This window comes from Onychostruthus taczanowskii, unplaced genomic scaffold (assembly GCF_017590055.1).
Source record: "Onychostruthus taczanowskii isolate IOZ18803 unplaced genomic scaffold, ASM1759005v1 scaffold19, whole genome shotgun sequence".
NCBI classification, from domain to species: domain Eukaryota; kingdom Metazoa; phylum Chordata; class Aves; order Passeriformes; family Passeridae; genus Onychostruthus; species Onychostruthus taczanowskii.
In genome coordinates this window covers 9,748,790-9,772,418 of record NW_024499128.1, presented here as the reverse complement: position 1 = coordinate 9,772,418, position 23,629 = coordinate 9,748,790, and the positions used below count along the sequence as shown (strand labels likewise).

The 23,629-nt window shown below is 41.6% G+C and overlaps 1 protein-coding gene across 1 annotated transcript in view; it reads left to right on the top strand.

The window, feature by feature from the left end:
* The window catches only part of GNA12 (G protein subunit alpha 12), a 34,483-nt gene that overhangs the window by 7,952 nt on the left and 2,902 nt on the right, over positions 1-23,629 (top strand). Inside the window, exon 2 of the mRNA XM_041401465.1 lies at positions 4,134-4,349. Coding sequence (XP_041257399.1) covers positions 4,134-4,349 — 216 coding nt within the window. The remainder of the gene's footprint in view (positions 1-4,133; positions 4,350-23,629) is intronic.

Here is a 23,629-nt window from a genome sequence, read left to right as displayed (position 1 = left end):
AACCTTTCTAATAATTCCCACAAATTCATTTAATTATTATTTAAAAATACAAGACAACCTGGATTTTTTTCAAAGCTAGAATGCTTTCAAAAATAAAGGAGAAAAACTGTTTTTGAGCCAGTCTTAGTAATGAGCATTTGTGTAAATGCTCATAAAACCTTCCTGCTGGTGAGTAGCAAACGTGCTCCAAACAGCTGTGCTGTGTCAGGCTGAGGAGCTCAGCCTTTGTCTGTGACATGAAAAAACAACCCACGACCAAAATCGGGTACGAGCACGAGGCAACGTGATCCTTTGGTGTGCTCCTCCAGTTATTGGCAGCCTTTGGTTTTGGAAACTCCTCGAGCCAGGATTTGCATCTGGAATGTAATCGTATAGTCCTCTCTGGACTTTGCTTCCATCTATTCTTCTCCATGGCTTTTGGAGTCCATTTATGCTTTTGGCCAACATCCTGTGTGAATGCATTTGGCTGGCTGGGGGTGTGTGGATTTTGAGTTTGAACTGTTTGATAATTCATATTTGTCTAGCAGGGGGAAGGAGAAAAATAGTCTTTGTCTATTTCTTTCTGCAAGTGGTTTGTAATTTCTTTAGATTTCTTGTGTGTTATGCCTTAGCTGTCTTTTCACATGTATGGATTTCTATATTTAGCATTTTCTTCTGTATAAGATATGCTGCTTTATGAGGTAGGTCTCATCACACTCTTGTTATACCTTTTTCTCCTTCTACCCTGATTTCGTTCAGGTTTTGTGCATGCCAGGGATTTATGCAGTGACTTAAATATATTAAAAATTATTAAGAAAGGAATGGAACAGAGAATTTCCTATTTTTTTCCTCCCTAGCTGGTGCTTTCATTATGCTGCTGGTTTTCTATTTTCTAATGCCTCACACTATCCTTATCTGTGAATTTTAATTCTTTCCATCTATGCTTATTCTGGGTCCTGCTTTAACTGCAGCACAAAAGCTTTAAATCAGTTGAAGTGTTCAGAAGTTTATTTCCCATCTAAACTTGTTGCTTCATTTTTTTTCTGTAGTCCAAATTTGAAAACAGAATCATAATTTATGGTGTTCAGCCTCATAAATTAAAGGTGAATTGACATTTTCTACAGCCACAGAAAATCAGAAAAACTGTCGGGAAAGGGGTAGGAAAAGTGTCTTGCTTGTGTTTCCAGTAAGTGGAAAAGTTTCCTATGGTGACTTGCTCTGCAGATTAATGAGGCAGGGATTATCAAATGCTCAGTGAGGTTGCAAAATTCAGTGTTACCAGTAAGTCTGAGATGTGAGAAAAGAAGTACACAGGATCTAAATTTAGTGTTTTCTCTGTTTCTCCTCATCTTTCTGACATCTGTTTGTAGCATTTATGGAACTGTTTTGTGGAGATGGAGAAATGTTAAGTTTAGATTCACTTTACTGGGGATTTTGCTGAGTCACACTTTTAACTGCTAAGAGTTGGGTGGAAGAAGTATTGACTGTTTTGCTCATTATGTAAAACTTTCATTCTCATGTGGTTTAGAGACACATGTTGAAGCAGATGTGTTCTAAAAATTTTGAGAGGTGCTGTGGGTGTGCATAGGACAGCATTCCTGCTAGTCTCTGTGCTGTGTTTTTATGTTTGTCATGCAGTGTGTGTCTGTTTGTCGCTGCTGATGCTGGTGTCCCACTACTGAGCCACTTTGTCCCAGATCAGGCTCTACGTGTGACTTGGTGGCAGCATCTGTGTCTGGAACAGTCAGAGCAATGCTGATGCCACGTGCTGCCCGTGGGTGACCTTACAGTGGTTAATCCACTCCCACAGGCTCTGGGGGACTTAACTTTAGTTCCTTTTTTTTTCTCAGGGAGGGTCAAACCTGCATTTCCAACAAGCAGCAGCCAGCAGATAAGTGACTATTCCAGGACTGGAGCAGTCTGTGTGCCCTTGATTGAAACTGTTCTGTGGTTTTCTCCACACAAATAATGAAACTTTCCCTAACAACAAACAGCCTCTTGAGAACCTCTGTGTCTCCAGTGTGTGCAGGGAAAGTCAGAGCAACAGTGTGGGGAAATGCACTGGGACTGAGGTCCTTGTCCCCTCTTCTATCCAAGCAGGAATTGTGCACACCTGCAGCCATTCCTTTGAGATGCTGTGCAGTGGCTGTGAGGTGGAGAAGGGTTAAACCAGCCCCAGAGCTGGAGCTGGAGCCAGGGGAGATCCTGCAGGGCCCAGGCAGGAGAAAGGTCAGAGCTGCGTGGGCTGGGAGCTCTGTGCAGGGCCCAGGACAGCGAGGGGACGTGGTGACCCACGGGGGATGGAAGTGGCTGGGGAGATGGTGGCCCTTGGGGAGATGGTGATCACTGTCCCACACACAGTGCTGGTTAACCATTTCATACACAACAGTTCTCACAACAGAGACAAATCTGGCATGAGACACATAGAAATAACCGTGTCCTGCTTGTCCCAGTCACCACAATCCTCTGGAAAAATCTCCCAAGTTCTTAACTGGGCATAGTGGGGAGCTGACCCTGCCTTCCAGTTGCAGCCAAGGTGGGTGTGTGTGCAAGGGATGGTTTGCAAAAGTGTGTGAAGCTGTGAGATGTCATGGAGACATCTGCAGTTCAGAGACCGAGCCTTATAAGTGGGTTTTTCATGCTTCTGTTGGCTGGTGCCATTCAAATAACCATTGAAAGGCTTCTGTTAGTAAAAGGATAAACTCTGCAACTGGGAATGAGAGTTGGCTTTTAGTCTGTATAACAGTTACTAAATAGTTGTATGGAATTTAAAGCATCAGTTGGCAAATATATTTGATTTTAGTATTTTCATGGTATTGTGGGGATATATTATCTACTCTATGCGAAGAAGTAACTATCAGTAAAGAATCATAAATATTTACAGTTTTGGGAAGCTGCTCTTCAGGAGCACTGCTGGATAATGACAACCACAACACTTCACTTTGAGTTGCTGTTCTGTGACATTCCACTAAATTGCTTCTCACTTCCCTCTCTAATCTTGGTTGCTGTTGGGAAGTTACTGTTGTTGTGTGGTGCTGCTGAAGGACTGGAGGGTAGAAAAGTTCAAGTGTTAATAAAACATATATGCAGTCTTGATAGCTTAAAGTGTGCAAAAAAAGGGATCAGTTCAGTAATGTGGAGGCTCTTGTGAGTAGCTGTGGAAACAGAACTTCACTTTTGGACATTTTTTTGTTTTATTTATTTTTGCATCTCTAGAGCCAAAGATCAACATAATGAGAAAAGTGATCCAGTATAACCCAGACATTTTACTTGTGAATTCAGTGGTACTTGAGATGCTGAGTCACCATTAGCAGATCTGTCCATTACATTAAAATGGGGCTCACTATTGAGAAATAAATATTGGCCATTGGAAGCTATTTACTGCAGGTGAAGTTAGAGTCAACACTGAAGTTTCAAATTTCTTCAACCTTATGTGTTTGGCTTATTGCCATGAATATGAAATTAGGTTTCCTTAAAAACTGCAAAATGTGAAAATAACCAGCTCAGTAATCCTGAATTGAGTTTGAGAACTAGATCTCTTTGCTTCTAGATTCCTTTTCCTCTCACACATTGCTTAGCAAGTGTGGCAAGTTCAAAAAGTAAGCTGATTCTCAGGGAAAACTGGATCTGCTTTCCTGAGCCTGGTAGCTTGGAATCTGTGCAATGTCTTCAGTCCTGTGATGCTCTTCTGATCTCCCTAATGCTTGAGAAGGCTGGTCTGTCCTTTTTGGTGTCAGAAACCCAAATGCAAAGAAAAAGATGGAAGAATATGGTTTCAGGCGTGGTGTTACTTTTAAAACTACAGCTATGATGATCACTCATTAGTTCCCAGACACTTTTCTTAATTCCCAGACACTTCTCATACTCTCACTGATGTTTACTTTCATTATCTGTTGGTAGCAGTGCTTGTTGCCATTAGCTGTTGCCGCTAATACTTTTTCCACCTGGGGAAATATTTTGTGGCTAAATTGCTTACAGAAGCAGGCTCTATCTTACTTCTGTTGGAGATGTTGCAATAAACAATGTTTTTGCTTCTCTCCTGAGTTCAGTCTCACCAGAACAGTGTCAAAAAAATAATCTACAAGTCCATGTCAAGTCCTTCTTTTATACTTTAGTTGTTACTCACTGACTTTCTTCTCTCAATCATTCTTTAGGGCTGCAGGGTTCTGGTTGATGCACGGGACAAGCTGGGGATCCCTTGGCAGTACACAGAGAATGAGAAGCATGGGATGTTCCTGATGGCCTTTGAGAACAAAGCTGGGATGCCCATCGAGCCTGCCACCTTCCAGCTCTACGTCCCCGCCCTGGGCGCGCTCTGGAGGGATTCGGGAATCAAGGAAGCCTTCAGCCGCCGCAGCGAGTACCAGCTGGTGAGTACATCCAGCTCCTCGGTGGGAGGAGAAAAGTGCTGCACTATAAATCTCTCTTCAGCTCAAACACAGCTTGCTACGTGCAAGATGGAGCCACCCTGTTAGCTGTTTGTAGGAGTGCTGTAAATCTGAGCGCTTCAGCAGCAGAAACAAGTGGTAATTGGAGCCAAACTTGAAAAACTGCATGGCAGTAAGAGGGAGTGGAAAAGTGCACATGACTGGATAAACTGGAAGAGCAAGAGGAACCAAAAAAGGCAGGAATTGGTCGAACTAAAAATATTTTAGCAGCTCAGTAGGTCTGTTCATAGTAGGTCACTGATGAAGGCACACTTAATTTGTAACTTTCCAGTCCTGCCAGCTTGCACTGTATTGATACTGGCAAACTCTTCCTGCATGCAGCTCTTTTGAAGTGAATGCAACACCCATTCAGGCTGCTGCTCCCTGACTGTTTCTTTTCATCCTGACGTCTGCAAGTGAAACTTGGATAAGCAACTGAAAGATGACAGTGAGCATAAAAATGTGCTCTCTTCCCTGCTTTCTTGTTGTTAGGTCTTCATGCTCTTGTGCCAAAATAGCTGCACTTCTGGTATGGGATATGTTTCTGACAGCTGTTCATAATCCACTCCTTTTTTCTTCATATGTACAAGATGTAGAAGATCTTTTTTCTTCTCTTTTACTTCCCTGTTCTGTGGAGCAAGGTACTGATCCAGAAAACCTGGTACCTCAACTGCTGTGTTATCATTGTTGAATTAGAGGGGTTCAAGGACAGAAACAGGGCTTTGTGTAGTTTCCTTTAGGTTCTTTTACAAAGGAGAAGGAAAACTAGAGAAATTGAATAGTGAAATTTTGATTGTTCCCTCATGCTGCTTCTCTGTGTGGGTTCTCTGGTGTCTGGTACTGTAGTTAAACTCATGCTGCAGCCCTTTGCTACTCATCTGTCTCCACTAATAAGATGCCTGTTTGAGTCTTCTTGTTGCATATCTTGTAAATCTGTCTCTGAAATATCATGAGACTGCCAAATAGGTAAAGAATAAATGAAATGAAGTACAGCTGTCACAGGATGATGGGATAAACCTCACTTCCTTAGGCTAAAAATAAAACTGTTTCCATGTTACAGCACTGGGAGTGGGGGGAAGGATGTGCAGGGGGAGAGAGGATGGATTGATTGTTCTATTATTCCTAGCATCTGTAGACACAGGCTTTGCTGTTCTAAGCACTGTTCAAATGTGGAATAAAAAGATGGCTCATGCCACAGGGAACTTGAATTTGCCATGAAACAACTAAGAGAATCCAGTATAGTAAGCAACAGTTGCATCAGCAGCCTGCTAAGATTGTTTGGTTTTTTCCCTGGGAAATGCTATGGTCAAGCATGGATTTTGTTTGTAGAGGAAGATTCAGATGGGGATCATGTGGGAGGTTCATTCCTGTGCTGTTTAGCAATAAAATAGTATCAAACTGGGGGAAAAAAGTCCCATTTGTTCAATCAATTGTGTTCCAAAAATAGCCGGCCTACCTCTGCATTCCCTGGCTTAGAGGATTAAACAGGAAATACCAAAAAAATAAAAAAGCCCCACAGAAACAAAGCAGAGAGACATGCAAGTGATCATTGGATAGGCTGTCATCTTCAACATCATGCTGCAGTTCCATGGTGCATCCTTTTGGATGCCACTGGTGTCACCTGGGTGATGTTACTGGGGCACCTGGACCTGCTGCAGGCACCAGGGCTGTTACCCTGTCAATACTGCAGCCACTGTCACAAAAACTGTAACTCCATCCCAGTCCTGCACCTGTGGCACTGACAGCAGGAAAATCTGGGTGCTGTTATTTTCTTGTGCAGACTGCACCAGGGGATTAGGAAGTGCCTCACTTGTAACTAAAAAAAAAGCACTTGGCTGCAGAAAAGGTTTTTAAATGTACTGGATTAAACAAATTATTAACACCTTAACACTTGGAACAAGTTTCCATATCTTGCTTCTAAGTTCAGCAGAAGTCTCATGCCCTCAATATATGGGAATAAGCAACCGTACAATTCCTTTAAAAAAATTTATAACTCCATAATGTTTTAAAGAATGAGGTGGTTTAAGGAGATGCCTAATTTGTAATTGCATATGATATGTATAAACCCATACCTTCATTTAGTTTAAACCCTTGCTGTATATAGACTTGTGTAAATAAATAGAAGCCAGATATAGTGGACTCTGAGAAAATAAATCTTTTCTGAACTGATTTTAACTCAGGCTAAGAAAACCCCTGCATCAGCACTCTCTTTCTTCCCTAATATAAGCTGGCTATTAAATGGAATATGCTTGGTTTAAACTGAATTTATTATCTTTAAAATAGTTCTTAAATCATCACCAAAATTTTGCAGCTTTACATTACTGTGATCTTTCTGAATGTGCCTTGACACTGTTTGAAAAAACAACTCCACTCAACACTGGCATTTTCTTCACCCTCGTCTTGCAGTCAACTGAACACCAGCTTTTTTTAAATCATTGTTGTTATTTTGGCTTCAAAGCTGCAGGATTATTGCTCTGCTTGTGAATGCTCTGTTTCTCCAGGAAGCTGTGGGACTGTTAAAAAGTAAAACACAGTGGTTGATTGACTGGAGCTGAAAATTGCAGTGTGCAGGTGCCTTCCTATGGCCTGCAATGCCCAGCTCAGTGACTGACTCAGCAGTACCAAACTTGTTGAAAGAAAACAGCTCTGACCATAACCCTGTGCAATCTAAAAGCTGCTTCTCTGGCACTGCAGAAGCTGCCTCTGGGCATTTGAGTGTTTTCTGCTTCATACTCAGTGCCTACAAGTGCTGGTTGTAAATCCCTGTCTGGGTCTTTGAGCATTTCAGAAGTGAGTGGGTGGATTCTACAATAGCAGGCTGCTTTTTTATTTTTTTTTTCTTTTGTCTTCCCAGCCTTTCTTAAAGCAGACGAACCAATTTTGCTTTCTTTTTACAAACATCAGCCTCTCTCTCTTCCCCTACCCCAGCCAGTCCCCACCAACCCAAGTTCCTCTGTTCCTTGTATGGGAGCCAAGTAGTTTGGGGACAAAAGCTCCATTGTATGTTTGCTTCCATTGTCACGTCTGTCCTCGTTTTTTTAACTACTGGAATAGGAATTCCTTTGTAATCAGAATGGGATTCTTCTCCCTTCTCCCTGCCCTCATTATCCCCCCACCCATTTTCTGTCTGTGTGTTAGACAGGAATACATTGGTCACCAGTCTCCAAATGTCCTGGGATGTTTGTTCCTTGGAGAGTGCCCGTGGTAGTTTGGGCAAGGGGCTGAGTACCAGCAGGAGGAGACAAATCCCACTGGGAATGTTCCTGGAGAGCAGGCAGTGGGGTTTCCTGCAGGATTCAGCTGCAGGGCTGGGAGCTTCTGCAGTTGGAGCCTAATGGCAGCTCTTGGGTGTATTTGGGAGTTTGGGTGCGTGTATCTGCAGGCTCTTTTTCACCCAGTAGTGACATTTCCTTTTATGCTATAAACTGTGGTGACCAAGGCCAAGATAGGAATTGCTTTGGTCATGTGGTTTCTGTTTTGTTTTGTGGTTTGGGGGTTTTTTGGTTTTTTCCATCCTCTCAGGTCTCTACTGTGAGAATGTGAGAAGCCATTCACTTCTCTTTAATGTGCCCAGAACAAAAAGTCTGACACAAGGTTAGATATTCTTTTGACTTCTTGCAGCTTGGCATGCTTGATGTCATTGTGGGTAAAGATGGGACAAATAGGGCTTGTCAGGGAAAAAAATTATATTTTTGTCACGGGCAGAACAGATGGATAGTGATGAGCAGATCTGCCAAGGCCATCATGTGGCTTTATCAGTTCTTAGAGCAAAATTGACATTGTTGTTATAGAAAATATGTTCCTGGTCCATCACCAGAATATCAATTGAGATTGTTGTTATTGATGTATTCATATTATTATTAATGTTCCCTGCAGTGTTAAAAGACTTTCTGGTGTTTTATTAGGTCTTTCAAAAAGAAAAAAATAAATGTCAGCATTAATGGGAAGTTGTGGTTCCTGAGAGGGAAGTAAGGCTCTTGCAAATATAGACAAAAACCTTAGTACTGTGTCCATAGCTATTTTTAGCTGTGTGCACAGGGAATTGTATGGAACACTTCCATTAATACTTCAAATACTGAGAGCCTCTGAAGCCTTGCTTGTGGGAAGACTCTGGAAAATGTTTTAAAGACCCTTTCTTTTATACTCATTCACCATTCTCTGGGTGAGAGTGAGGGGGAATTGGGAGATATTTGCAATAGGACGTGGGTCACCCCTCTGAGAATTAACTGTGGGGTTTGCTGTTTTTCTTTTAAGCAGCCCCTGGAACTGGTTAAATTCTGCCTGCCAGGACAGGCAGTGTGCTGGAACACTGCAGAGGGACAGCCTGCTCCTTGGGGTAGGAGAGCTTTGTTGCTGCATTCTCCCCAGGCAAGGAGCTGATGGCTTCAGAGCCTCACAGGCAGTCAGCTGTGTGCTTGGTAGTGTGCAGGAGAGGCACCAGTTATTCACACTAATTCTCAGTTCAGGGTAGACAAACTGTGGCTTAAATGTCTTTATTTTTGTACAGAAATGCTCAGTACAGCAGTGATGTAATCAGGAGTCGGGCTGTACATTGGCCCCTGAGGCACTGGGAGATTTTTTGGCTGAAGCCGGCTGAAGCCAAGTGAATTGAGAGATGGGGCAGCAGAAAACTGACTTAATGTGAGAAGTAGGTGACTTTGAAGTGACATATTCAACAAAATCTACAGCAATGGGCTGTATTTTGTCAGAATTCTTCAGTGCACTTCAACAGAGATTTCCTGAATCCTGAAACACAAAGTTTCCAACTGATGATTTCTCTTGAAGATGCAATGGCAGAGCAGAGGCAGCCCTAAAAGCATGTTTCTAGGCTATTTGCTCTCTCAGCACATATGGCAGAGCCCTGAAATGCAGGGATACTTGTGCCTGGCATCGCTGTAAATCACTTGAGGAAATACCGAGTGTCAAATCAAGCTCAGCTTATACAATTGGCTGTAACACAAAAATGAGCTCTTCTCTTTGCAAACTACTGTTTGAATATGAGCTTACACAAGAGACTCTGAATGTTGCCCATTCTGCAAGGATGATTTTTTTTTTCCCAGAGCTGTGAAATTCTCATATTTCATCAGTGAAATCCATTGAGGCTTGACCAATGCTGGTGAGACGTACAAAGGCAATAACCACACTGTTCAAAGTGCCAGCCTGGGAAATCTTGTTACAATTTAATGCATGTAATTGGGACTAGGCAGCAACTCTGCCAAATTGCTTTTGAGCTCTGCATGGGTATTTCCTAGCTTGCAGAACTCCTGTGAAACTAAATTATTTCTGGGAAGTTACATGGTTTTTTGTTTTCTTTTCTAGATCTGGATGGGACATACCACTCTAACCCACAAAATTTTTTACAAAACAAGGGATTGACAGTAAAGCTGCAAAGCAGAAACTCATGTTTGCTGTTGCTGAGCCTTAATTTTTTGTATTTACACACTATTAGTGCTGAAAGTCAAGTGCATCCGTATCTAACAATATTATATTCTTTCTTTCTTTTTGAAGCTAATTGTGAAGCTGTGGATGGTAAATCAGCTTGTCTCAATCATAGCTAGTACGTGCAAGGAATGATAATGCTGTAATTTATATATAAAACACAATAATAGTCAATGATAATCTAGTTTTGTTATGTTAGAATTCTGAAAGAGTGGCCTTATCTGACACAAGATGTGATATTAACTCAAAAGATCACTGTCTTACAGACTTTACCAAAAGATCACTGACTTGCTCTGGACTCATATGGAAGGGAGAGTTATGAAGGCGTTTCTCAGTTAAATATCTGAGCAAGGTTTTGGGCCAGTATCACAGCAATTAAGTGCCAGAGATCCAGATTTAAGTTCTAGTTCTGTTTCCAATCCTAAGACCTCCAAAGTTTATGGTCAGGTTATGGAGTCTGACTCATCTTTGTACAGCAGGGGAAGTTAATTGCTTGTTTAAGTGTAATACTGCAAAGCCTGGTGGCTGCTCTGCAGCAGGAAGGATTAGCAGCTGGAGTCCCTGGCTTCTAATCCTGTCTCTATGACCAAATAGGAAAATTTTTTTTCAGAGCAAGGTCTCAAGTAAGAACCCTCAAACAGAAGTGGTATTTTGTTAAAGGAGGTGAAAGTTAGTGAGCTATAGTTTAGTTTTTATTAAAAATTGAGAGATAGCAAAGCAAAAGATACAGCTGGAAACCTTCATGCAGAATTCTGTGGATGCTGGCTACTGTAGAGTTTGCCAATTTGCATCTGCAGTTCAATCCTCAGTCTTAAATTTGCAATATTCTAAAAATGAATGTTTAAATGAGATATGTTAATGGGCCTGCTGCCAGCAGAGTGCTCCTGTAGCAGTGCAGGGTTTGGCTGGGCCAGTTTGTCTTGACAGTCAGGGATTCAGCCTGAGCAGGAGGCAGAGTTGGAGATGTTGGCTGTCACCCACAGCAAGGAATGCTCCCCTTGGTACTCTCAGTTTTGCTTTAAGTGCCATTGAGCAAGAGGTGAGAAGAACTTGTATTTAAAGTAGGCTGGATTCACAGCCATTTAGGGAATTACTGCAAATCATTTTGAATTCTAGCGAAATCTGCTCTTCCAAAATCTTTTCTCAGTAACAAGAGCTGTTCTCTGAGGCCAGAACCAACCTAAGAAAGCTGTGATTGGTAATATACTTATTAGCCATTCTTAAATACTTTCTGCTATTGGAGAGAAATAAGAAGAACCAGAAAGGTCATGAATTAAGACTTTTTTAAAACAGTGCAAGTGGAAAAGTCTTGGAGAACAGCAATTTGTGACTGTACCTACCTGAAACCTCAACCAAGCATTGAGTGCTAAATGCTGTGTGGGAAAATAGAAGGATTCTTGCCATGAATTTTTCCTGACCTTAGGTTATGACAAAGTGCAACAGCTGGGTGAAATGTGGCCTGCATGGAATTGGGAGGATAAGTTGGAAAGTAATGAGCAGATCATACATAATAAATAAGTGGATAACAAGAAATTGATATGCCTACCATATGGGAGCTGAGATGGATCTGAATAAAAGGAGCTTTGCTACTGGCTGTCCTGCTATTCTGTATAGTGAATTCCCAGCACACAACCATTTTTTAATTTTTTCATTATTTAAAGATCAAAAACTTTTGGCAAAATCACCTCCAAGGTCTGTAAGATGTGCAGTTAATGCACTTCATTAATGCTCTGCTCTCTGTGGGTACCAAAGGCTGAAATTCAGACTTAGTGTGGACCTACCTTTAATTTACAGATTCTTGAAGGCAGATTAAAAAGTCTGGTACTATGTAGGGCTTCCTGTAGGAGCTTTTTGCTGCTGGCCCTTGGAAGCCAATACATACTGACTATGTTTTTGGTGTGGTTAAGATAAATAAGAAAAACAACTTCATATTTACAGCCCCCATGGTGAAAATTCATTGCAAGCATTTGCCTCTTGCCTAATGATTGCCATTTTTCTGGTTGAAAGATTTCTTTTTCCTTATGTGCATTTTACTAAGTACAGACATTTTTTTGTCTATACCTCTTAGTAATTGAGCCCCTTAGAGAACTGTCTGGGTGTCCCAAAAGGTTTTTTACTCATCCTTACCTGTCTGTGTGCATATGGAAGTGGCTGTTGTTTGCTGTCTTACCTTCAACAACAGCACTGAAACACTAAATCTGTTGTTCTTAGCCTGGAAAAGTCCTTTTGGCTCCCAGCTCTGGAGAATAAATGCCACCTTGGTTCTGGAAAGAAGCTTTAATTTTATTATGCATAAAATAATTAGAAAAAAGACTCTGTACGTTTGTCTTTGCAGAATTGTTGTTCTAAGCCCTAATTAGTGCTACTCTAAATCTTGCAGGACTGTATTGAATATGAGGATTTGTTCAGAGCAAGTACAGCTGTAATTAATCTTTGCATTCCCATCAAGAAATGCTGGCACATGCTGTGAGAAACAAGGAAGGAAACTTTCAGTTCAGGCTGTCTGAGCCAGTACCCAAGTGCAGCTACAAACCACTGGAGTAATCTCTTTATCCCTTTCTAGTGTGCAGGAAAGGTCTGGGCAGAGACAAATCCAGCCCAGTGAGCAGCCTGTAGCTTTGATTATGCTCTTTAATTTCATACTCAGAAAGTTTCTAATGGACCTCAATCATTCAGGAGACTTTAAATTGGCAACTGTTATCACCTTAGAGATTCCCACTCATGAAAATGTGTTCCAGAAATCTGAGAAGTTAGGCACATTTAAAGGTGCACCCTTTGGATGACAGAGGGAGTCTAATGAAGCATTCCTTCTGAAATTTGATGGAAGCAGGAGAGAACTCATATTCAGTAATGAGCATCTGCATGGTTAAAGCCATGGCAGCACAAGGAAAACTTTTATTTGAGTTGCTACAAAAATACTTCATTATGCAGAGACATATATGTTAATGTTTATCTGCCTAAAAACAAAGAATACTGTTTCTAGTGGAAGGGCTCCACTTGTCAGACTGGTCTTATCTATTCAGTCTCAAAGATACAATGGAAAAGGAGACATTTATATTTTTGTTCCCATGATATGGGAGTTCAGAGTTCTTGTTGTATGAAAGCTACATGCACTACTTGAAGATCAGCAAGGACTGGCTTAACTGTGTGAAGGAAAAGAGAACTCCTGCTACTTGCTGTGTGCTGTATTAGCAGTTTTCTGACCCTGTGGTTGGTTTCAGGAAATTGGGGGGGGGAAAACAGCTACTGCCCAAGAAGAGGTGACTGGTTTTGTTAAGCCTGTCTCCCTGACATGGCTCTCTCTGCTCAGAGCAGCAGTGCTGACAGTGCACTTCAGAAAGTTCCAGTTTTACAAGTCAGCCTTTTGTACCTCATTTATATGTTCTTTGTAGTGATTCAGCTTTCTTTTGGTACCCATTCAGCTTTTTATTGGTACCAAACCTTGCACTTTTCACCTAGAACTGGGACAGCAAGCAAGGGTGTTTTCAGTGCCTTTAAAAATGTTCTAAAAGGTCCCTTGAAAAAAAAGAGTAAGAGGTTAAGGCTTGGATTTTTCAAAGGGGCCACTGAATTTAATAGGATAATGGGTAATGAATGCTTTCAGGCTTTCCTGAATATCCTAGTTTATTGTAAGCTATGTAGGATCAAGAACAAGTAACATAACAGATGAACAAATAAGCAAATCATTAAAAACTAGGTCTGTTTTTATGAGAAAGTCTTATTGGCATATCTTCTGTATTTTTATACTTAGCAGATATTTGAAGATGTTCTTTACTTATCACAGTGAGAGAGAATTATGTTTAATGAGCCCATATTCTTGAAAAGATGGGACCTGGCAGAAAGCTGAAAAGGAAAATGTAGGTAGGATGGTTATGCAGCAGTAACCTGCTCAGGTGGTGATGTTGTACCCTTGGTACCTATCCAAATCTTGACCTTTTTGCAATGACTTCTCAAAAAGATTGTAATGTCTTTAAGCTACTTTTCTTCTGTTTTTCCCCCTGCTCCTGCTGTCTCCCAAACAAGCCTGATTTGCCTTAAAACATGGAGAATTTCACTGAATGCAAACCACTTTTGGCTTCAGCTTACCTTGGGCTGTAACTCTGGACAGAGTAATGCAGTGAGCAATAGGAAATGGTGGTTTGGGGAGTTCTGCTTTGCTCTGAGCTCTTGGTTATGTTGGGTTTTTTGGAAGCTGCTCTTGGAGAAGGGGCAGATGCAGCCTGGGGGTGACTGAGCACAGCTGAGGGGGTGACACGCTGTGCTGCTGGGGAAGGAACAAGCCATGGGCATCACAAGTGGGTACAAATTGCCTTAACCTGGTGCTTGCCAAGGAGTGATGGCAGTGTCTTTATCTCACTGATCCTTCTCCCAAGCAATGGCTCCTTTCCTGGTGCCAAAATAAGATGTCTGTACCCCTGTGCATCAAAGAGTAGTTTTTTCAGTGTTTGTGTTCTGAGTTACTGGAGTATCTGCAGTGTTCACAGACTGTTCAAATCCAGGCTCTGTTTCACAGGTTTTGAGTGTGGAGGAGGAAGAGGAGGTGAGCAGAGGGAGGGAAGAAACAGTGTTTGACTCTTGACTTTGGGTTTATGTGCAGTGGTAGCTGTGCAGCAGGGGAGAGTTTCAGATGACTTAAGATGCATCTGAATGTGATGCTGTTCCAGGAAATATCCCAGTGCTCCAAAGTGCTACAAACCAAGCAGCTGATAAGCAAACACTAGTGGAGGGAGCAGAGCTGTTGAGTGCCCTTCCCAAAGGAGAAGGGTGAGGTTAGCTCAGTGTTTCACTTCTCCTTTCTCAGCTGCACTGCTGGAAAAGCTTCTGTCACAAAGGCAGAAGGCAGCGTGGTCCCCACCTTCTCTAGTCTGCAGCTGTACCTAAAGCAGCTCTGAGGAGTAAACCTGTTTCTCTCTATCATTGACTCAGGATTTGGGGGAGGGCAGGAAAACTTCTTGGAAACATCATGCAAGATTTTCTGTTTGAGAAAGTGGAAAACATGTTGCTCTGAGAAGTAATTTATTGACACCTTTCGAATGTCTCCTCTGTATACAACACAGATTCCTGCAGTCAGACTGAGGCAGACTTGTGCTTCACTTGGCTTTGCTCCTGAACAAACTGTTGCTGTTTGTCCTTAGAAGGTCTGCTCTCCACCCCACCCCCAAAGCTCTTAATTTGACTTGCTTTCCTTGATACTCCCTTAATTCTACTTTGGAAAACTCAGTAGAATCTCAAACTGAAAAAGCACTGGTTTATTGATGGAACTCTTTTCCATTTAATTCCTCCTCTGGATTCAAGGCTTTGATCCATGTGGTTTCAGTCTGGTCAGAGTACAGTGGTAAATCAGTAACGGTGTTAGATGTGGGCAGGAGACAAAAGAATACCTACTGTATTCTCTTTTTCTGTCCTTTCTTCCAGCCCAGCACATGCATTCCTGGTTGCAGGGAGTTCAGCTGGCCATCCACGTGGCTGGACTGCTGCCCTCTCTCCAGTTCAGTAGGATGTGACCGAGGCTTTAATTAGGATTTTTTTAATAGGCTAGTCTGCTCAACAGCTTGGAAAAGTTTGTTAAACTCACTTCATTTTCCACTGTGGCTTGATTCATTTCTATGTGTAGCTGAGGCCTTAAGGATAGAAGCTGTCACCTATTTCTAATCACAGATTTTATCTTTAAATTTGTTTTCAGACCTGAAAGAGAACAAATTCTGAAGTTACGTTGAAAGTAGTCCAGGTTGCATGAAATCTTCATCCTGAAGTATCAATAGGGTGAAGGTTTAAGTGCAGATTTGAAGAATTCCTCCTCCTCATGCCAAAACAGACATCACAAAGGGAGAGAATATTTAGAATAGCTGATGTTTTGATGTGAATAGATGAAAAACCATGCAAAGTAATGCAGGATGAGAATTCCCACTGATTGGAAAGGCACTGGGGAGGCAGGCAGGGTAAAAACAGGCAGAAACCGCACCTTAGGGCTGGTCAGTTTTAAGTCTGTTAGAATTAACAAATACCAAACTTCTTATTGAAAAAGGAGGTTTTTGTTTCTGGGGCAAATTATTTTTGAGAATCAGCTGTGAAGCTGCCTTGAGGAGTCCCTCAGACCTGCAAGCCTTGTGTTGTCTGTGGTTGACCCTGCCAAGCACTGAGGTAATGGGCATGGGGCACAACTTCAGAGTAATGTAAGCAAGGTGGAATTTAATTTCTTTCTGCACTCTATTCTCTACAGGCTTGATTTTATAGGAATCAAACTGTTAAATAGTACACCTCAGTGCAGCTAAGACTTAGGTTGCATTTTAGTTGAGTTTTACCTCAAACCTTACTTTCAGATTCTGAGCAGCTTTCTGAGTTTTGCAAGGCTATCATTTTATTCTGCCCACCTAAAAACATATCAGTTGTATGCATACAGACAAAATTAGACTCTTATTTAGAACAAACTTTTAAAGAAATATGAGGGGTGAATGGCACTTGGCAATCCTTATAGTCACCATTTAACAACAGACAAATTTCAGTATGACATGTCTGAGCTGATATTCCCCAGAAAGTGGAGCATTAGGACACTGCAGCAAATCTTTGGTGTGTAAGTGGAGCAGGAAGCATCGTTCTGCAAGATACTCAAGGTTATGCCTCTTGAAAGTGCATCCAAGTTGCTGAGCTTTCCAGCTGGCCACCTGCCATGGAAAAGTCCAAGCTCAACATTCTCTCATGGCTGGTGTTAGCTGCTTTTTCAGCCCACAAGATCTAAGATATTTATTTCCTATCCCTTGATCTGATAAGATTTGAAAGGGAAACTCACTGGTAAACTTGTGATTTAGTCTTGATCAGATAGTCAGTACTGCTGACTAGATTAATTCAGGAGGTACTTTTTTTTTTTTGTCACTGGATGTTCTAGTTCTGCAGATGTCTCCTGTAAACAAAGCAAGTTTCAGGTTTGCATTCTGACCTGCTGGGAACAAAGCATGGGCCTAGGGGTCAGGGAATAACGGGACTGTGCATCATTCCAGGGGATGCAAAAACATCCAGTTGCTTCTAAATTCTGCCCTGTTGGTTGAAAATGCCCATTTTTCCATTGCAGCTGCCCACTGAGAATAAATGGGATAATTTGCTGGTCATGGGCCAGAATCTTGGATCCATCCCTCCTTCTGCAGCTCAGGACTTTGTTCTAGCTGTGGCAGCAGTGCTGGTTCAGTTGCTTTTGGGGTGTTGAGCTGGCTGTGCCCGGAGTGAGCAGCTGAGCCTGGCGCGCGCGCGCTCGGCTCCACGGAGAACCTCCGGAGCGGAGATGAAAGGGCTCTGGCAGCACTTGCAGACAATGAATTCCCGTGGACAGTTGGCAGGGAAACAGGAAGGAATCCTTGCATGGGATGCTTAGGAGTAGGTCTGGCAGCCACTCGTGCCAGGTCTGAGCCGGGCTCGCTGCTGATGTTGGATGCAGTAGTTGGACTATTTTAGTTGTTCAAACATAGCTGTGATTCTTCCACATGAATTTGGTCTGTATCCCTTTGCATCCACTCCTCAACTCTTGCTAGCTGCTGGTCAGTCAAGGGTAGAGCATGCTGAATCCCTGATGTGCAGGTCTGTCTGGTTAAGGATTTTTTTAGATTTATTTTTTTGAAAGCTAACATTTAGCATGTTTGTGTTACACTTTATGTTTTGTTTGTGGCCGGTACTGTTTTCTCTGCTGTTTGCACCTGTTTTTCTTCCAGCCACTGCAAATCTATGAAGCAGAAACAGCAGTGATTAAGACAGTAAGTATGAGTAAAATCAAAATTACAGGGATTTTTTGTTAATGTTTCTTGAAGTTTTTAGTGTAGGTTGGAGCCTGCCTTAGTCTATTAACAGAAAATTCCTTTCTTCCTGGAGGCAGTGCTGCTGGTGTGCATATTTGAGACAAATGGACAGAATTGTTAACCTAGTCCAAAAGTAATTTATCTCATCTACATCCTGTTGATGTAGAAATACCTAGAATTTCAGGGAAAAATGTAACTCTAGTTTTCCCTTGCAGCACTTGGGAGAAAGAATGGCTGTGTTTGATTGCTGGAAAAAGCTAACACATGTTAAGAGTTGCCCTTCAGCAAAGAACCCTGCTCCTGAGTGTTTCTTAGCTGCAAGGCTGGAATTTCAGTCACAGGATTCCACAAATCGTAATACTGATGTGGAAGCTCTGATTAACCTGAAGTTTTTCTTGAGAATTAAATAAATATTTATCACCTATTAGTTTCCATACACTGCAAAGGTGATGTATCATGGAGGATGAGTTAATGTAAACCCACCCTGATGTGTACAAACAAATTGTTTCATTGCCTGTTTGGACTGAGCTGACAGATAATGAATTTTTTTGATATTTTCAGACCTTAACATCTGATACCTACCAAGTGTGAGCAGGCAAGAGAAAGGAGAGGTAATTTTTAGAAGTTTGGAACCATATGGTACTTTTTTTGTAGTTGGTATGTTTGTAGGGTCCAGATAGAAGCAACTTGGATAAGCACTGGAGTTGCTGGATGGGAGCCAGGAGCTCAGTCTGTTGTTAAGGAGGAAGTTAAATAACACTGGAGAGATTTGATAGCTGGAATTCTGTACAGCTTAAATAAGAAGTGGTTGGTCTCTGCACTGGAGCTGGTGATTGAATGAAAAATTAATGTTTGTCTTGTGTCAATAAATTTCGATGCCCAGACAGGATGTAGAATATCTGTAGAACAGAATTGTAGTGTCCAGTGGGCATCAGCATTTCAGGGCAATTTAGGTTACTTCAGCATCCTCTGGGGGAATTCTTAACAAGCACAGAGTTGCTCACCTCCTTGAACAATAATACTGAATTCATCAGCTGTCAGAGAGGAGAGAACATATTTCTGGCTGCAGTAAATCCATGCCCTGTTAGCAGAGAGGCTGAATGGAAGTGCAGATTTAGCAGTAATCTCTTGAAGGAGCCAGTGGGCTTGGGGAGGGGGAGTTGTTTGTTTGTAGTTGTCCCTCGGGAGAGTTTTAGCCCTTGGGCAGAGGCAAGGTGCAGAGCCTGAGCCCCTTCACTTCCAAAGGATTTGTGTTGTGGTGGCAGGGTGTCATCCTGCTGCTTGTGTCCAGTACCTCTCACTGAGGAAAGCATTTTCTGTGTCACTTGTTGATGGTAAGGGTTTTGGTTCTAATTTCAGTACCCAAAAACAGGGCTGATCTAACTCCTGAACATTTTCAAGTACTGGGCTCACGGTTCTTTTGTAACCTAGCTTCTGCCTTGGACCTCTTGCTTTTATAAAACATCTGAAGTGGTGACATTCAGAGCCCTTAGAGTCAAGAGGTGATTGACATCCCAGGAAACCTGGAAAAGGGGAGATCTCAGGGTTTGCAAACAGAGATTTTGATTACAAATTTGCTTTTTTTTTCTGTACATATCTCAAGCAGCCCTCATGGAACAGTTCCTTAAATGAAGGCCAGCTTTGGATGAAATTGTGTCAATGCTTTCAGTCCATGCCATTTATGTATCCAAGACCTCAGAGCTGGGAGATTCCCAAACATCTTCCAAGGGTCTCCTGGATTCCCTCTGTATTTCTCAGCCCTGCTGCTGAATGTTTCCCAGCTCCTGAGCAGAGGGTGGGTGCCCAGCACTGGTGTTTCATCTGGATCAGTGTTCTCTCACCTTGCAGACTCTGCTGCAGTTATTTGCAGTATCTGTTTCTCTGTAGTGTGGGAATTCTGTTAGATCTGTATTTTGTGTTTCTGTTTGATCTGTGCTAGATGCTTCCTTGAAGTACAGCATTTCCTTCCTCTGTGATTTAATCCATCATCTGAAACAAGCTAAGACTGACAGGTCTACCTTAAATTGTGCACTCTAAATTTAGCAGCCAGAGACAGAATGATCAGGAAGGGCTAAATTAATATTATGTCAAAAAGGCCTTGGGACAAGGAAAGGAAAAAAGCCAATTTGGAACAGAGAGTCCCCTTTCAAGTCTTCTAGTTCGGAGCAGAATTTAGAGGAACTGCTTTTCAGCAGGAAAAGTTTGAAATGAGCCAGTATTTTAGGGAGCTGGACAATGGGATGTGTCACTGTCCTTTATGATCTGACCAAGGCTCACTCTGAATAACTGGGGGTTACAGTGACAGGTTGATAAATTCTGGCTTTCCAGAACATGTCTGCTATGTTTCTGGGGGTATTTTAAAGTAATCTGCATATGATTGTTGTGCATTATTTTCATGCAGTAAATACTCTTTGGGAACTCTGCCCAAAATGAGGCTATCAATGGCAAAGGAAGTGATGCCAGATTAGTTATAATATTTCTGTGTGGAGATTTCCTATGTGCTCTGAACATAGCCTGAAGGGGCAGGGATGTTGAGTTCAATCATTATTTTCATGGTGACTTACTTGGAGATCATGTTAACATGGCATTCACATTGCACAAAGTATGTAGATTAGAATTTTTTTATTTCATGGCTTTTGCCCCTTGAGAATGCTGTGGTCAAAATAATCTAGCATATAAAAAGAGTTTTAGAGGACTATTTCAGGAAGCAGGAGTATATGTTTACATTTCAACTTTCCTCCCTTTCTCTTCCACCAGTCACTTTTTAAACAAATTGCACTATTTTCTCTGGCTTCACCAAACTTTATACTGCAGATAGGCCAGTTTAAAAGAATAACAATTGTTTTTTTAAATAATCCAATAGCGATACTGCATTGTGGGCTCATTTGAGGCCTTCTGTTTGTGTTTCTTGATTCCCCCAGTTCCCAGATGTGCAGTGACTCATCCTCCTGAACAATGGGAACAGCATCTCAAAGTCCTTCTCTCGGTCCCAGTCACAGAACTGTTACTCAGAGGGTCTGGACTGCAAGGGAGGGGAGCTCAGCAGTGACAGAATGAGTCACCCCAGCTTTGTGGTCACTCTTGTGTGGGGAGCAAGGAGTGGAACACCAATGGTCACTGCTGTACTCTGGGGTACTAAAAAAGGATCATCTGAGCTACATAAAATTCATAACTCAGAGGTCACTGTTCCCTCCCCCACAGCTGTCCCGTAAAACACGGGGTGTGGGTGCAGGAGACGCCACTGAAACATCTTGATTTATTAGCAAGGAGGATGAAAATCCATAAAAATAGTGAACTGGTTTGTAACTTTCCAATGTGAAATGTGCTAATCGAGCACCAGTTAAAAATTAAATAAATAAATGTCAGTGCATAAATGTTTCACTGGCAGACTCTGCTGGGACTGTGACAGAACGGGACTTCCTATCGCACTATTGTGCTGGTTGAAATTAAAGTCTTTCATATCTTGAGAGCATTATTTATGAATCTTGTTAGGATACTTTAAAGGAAATTGTGTACTATTAGGGTAATGCAAGACATGAGTCTTTAAATCTGAAAGGCAGAAGCTCAACAACCTTCTATGAACACCATTGATCGGAGGAAGTTTCTGGAGCTGCCACAGTTTTTCTTGCAACATCAGCCTGTAAAAGATCTGATCTGGATCTTTTTTGTTTATTTTCTAAGTGAACACACCACGATGTGATTATATTTAGGTAGTTACACGTAGTATAAATACACATAGGGAGTATAAATATACATATATTATAAATAACTTCAGCTTTCATTTCTACTTTGCAAGCATAGCTTGAAATAGATTGTGATGTTAAAATAAGCTTTTTTCCCCAATAGAACCATTAAAATACTGAAATTGAAGTCATCAATCTGCATAAAGATATTTTTAGTATCTGATGAATCAATTGCAAATATTTGCTGACACTTTTATAGGAAGTCATGGTCATGGACCTGAAATAACTGGCTAAGATCTGGAGGAGGAGAGCACTTGAACTGCTAAGCCAGCTTTGAATGGAGCTGAATGGCCAGATGAATACTGGAGAAACACTAAATATTTGCACTGAAAAAGCCAAACCAGCTTATTTATGCCCAGTGTAATGAAGAGAAAAAATAATTCAACACAAAAGGGGGGGCAGCTGATATTTGTTTTGATAATTACTTGCTTTGAATGAAAAATATACTTTGATTTGGAAACTGTGTGTGTATTTTTATATACATACATTTGTATACATAAGCATTTGTTTGTATGAGTGTATAATACCCAAAGCATGAGACAGCTTTGCATAAATAGTAATTCATTAGTGGAATTCAAAAATCCATTGAAGTGCAGCTTGATATAAAACTCAGTGAATTTGACTTCAAGATATAATTAATATTGCTGTCTGAATGACTAGGAAAAATGAATATAGAAAGGAATGTTCAGTCAGCATAATTGCTCTAATTAAAAACACTAACAGCAAACAGTTGTGAAACCTGGAGTTTCCATATTTTCCTCATTTAATACGTTACGTGTTACTCACCAAGTCAGTTAATGCCCAGTGCATGTGTGTGCTGCTGCCTGGAGGAACTGAATGTGCTTCCCAGAACATCCCAGTTTGCTGTAAATCTGACTAAGATGTAGAACAAGGTTATTCCAGAAGCCTTTGGAGCAGGAACTGAGTTCACACTTCCCCAGGACTTAATGAAGAATCATTAATCAGGGAATCATTAAAGCAGGAGGTTTTGAGTGTGTGCGCTGGGTTTGGGCTTATTACTCTGGCACGTTTTTGGTGGGTGTTTTTCCTCCCTTCATGTTTGTGTGCTTTAATGTTCTGAGGGTTTTTTAACTTCAAACTCTCTGGAGTTTGTCGAGGATTTGTTGTTTTGGCTGGAAACAGATATTTTGACTTAAGTACTGGCTGCCTTTGGATTCTGTGCTAGAAGAGAATATTGAGATTCCTTCAGATCTGTCAGACCATGCATGTGGTGCTCACACCTGTTCCAGCCACCTGACTTGGTTACCCAGCTCTCCCAGTGCTTTGCCATTGCTGATTATAATTTCCCTGAACAAATTACGTGGCTTAATTGCGACGTTAATAAGAGAATCTAGAGAAGTCTGTTTTCCTTAAATCACCGCAGAAATGAACGTGAATTTTTTTCCATTAATCAGTTGATTTTCTTACCTCCCTATCAATGTGCAGAATGTCAGTGATGGGTGTGTGGGGTGGGAATTAGGGGATGCAGAAGCTGTAAATCAGGTGATCCTGCCTGTGTGTCCCTGCATTTCACAGGCACATGGCTGTTCCCTGCTCCAGCCAGGGAGGGGAACAGACAGACAGGGACTATTGAAGCAACTGGGTAGAAAATTGGAAGAATCTCCATCAGAAATGGCCCCTTTGCAGTATTTTTTGCACATCTGAAGAGCTGTGTGGGATGGAGCACAACAGACAGAGAAGGGGTTTTTTGGTAGCTTCAGTGATCTTTTCTTTCTGGGCTCTCCCATCTCCTGAATATGACTAATGCTGTACAGGAAGCCCTTTTCTCTTATTCATGCAGTCTGTGATATCTCTTCTGATCCACAGAGTGCCAAAAAATACAGGAAATTACTTTCACCTTATGAAAATTCATGATTGTAAGGAAGCTCTTAGAGCAATTGTTCTTTGGAAACTTCCCCTCTCCCCCACCCCACCCCCCAAAAAAAAGAAGTGTTTTTTTTTCTGCCAGCAATCCATTGTAAATCTTTTGTTGATACATGGTAGTCTTTTGCAAATCCGTGTGTTCTCTCTCCTTTATTAAAAGACACTTCCAGTTTTAAATGTTAGGAAATAATAAACTCCAGCTCCTTTTGTGTGTGCTTTATGCTGGGAGCCTGTACTTGTCCAGCACTGAATCCTCTGACCTCCAGTCTGATTCCTCACAATGAACTGTTGTGTTCATCTGTTTAGAGTTGTACTGGGGGCAGTAATTCTGTTCTGCTGTCTCAGGCCTGTGCTGTAGAGGAGGATGTGTGGTTTA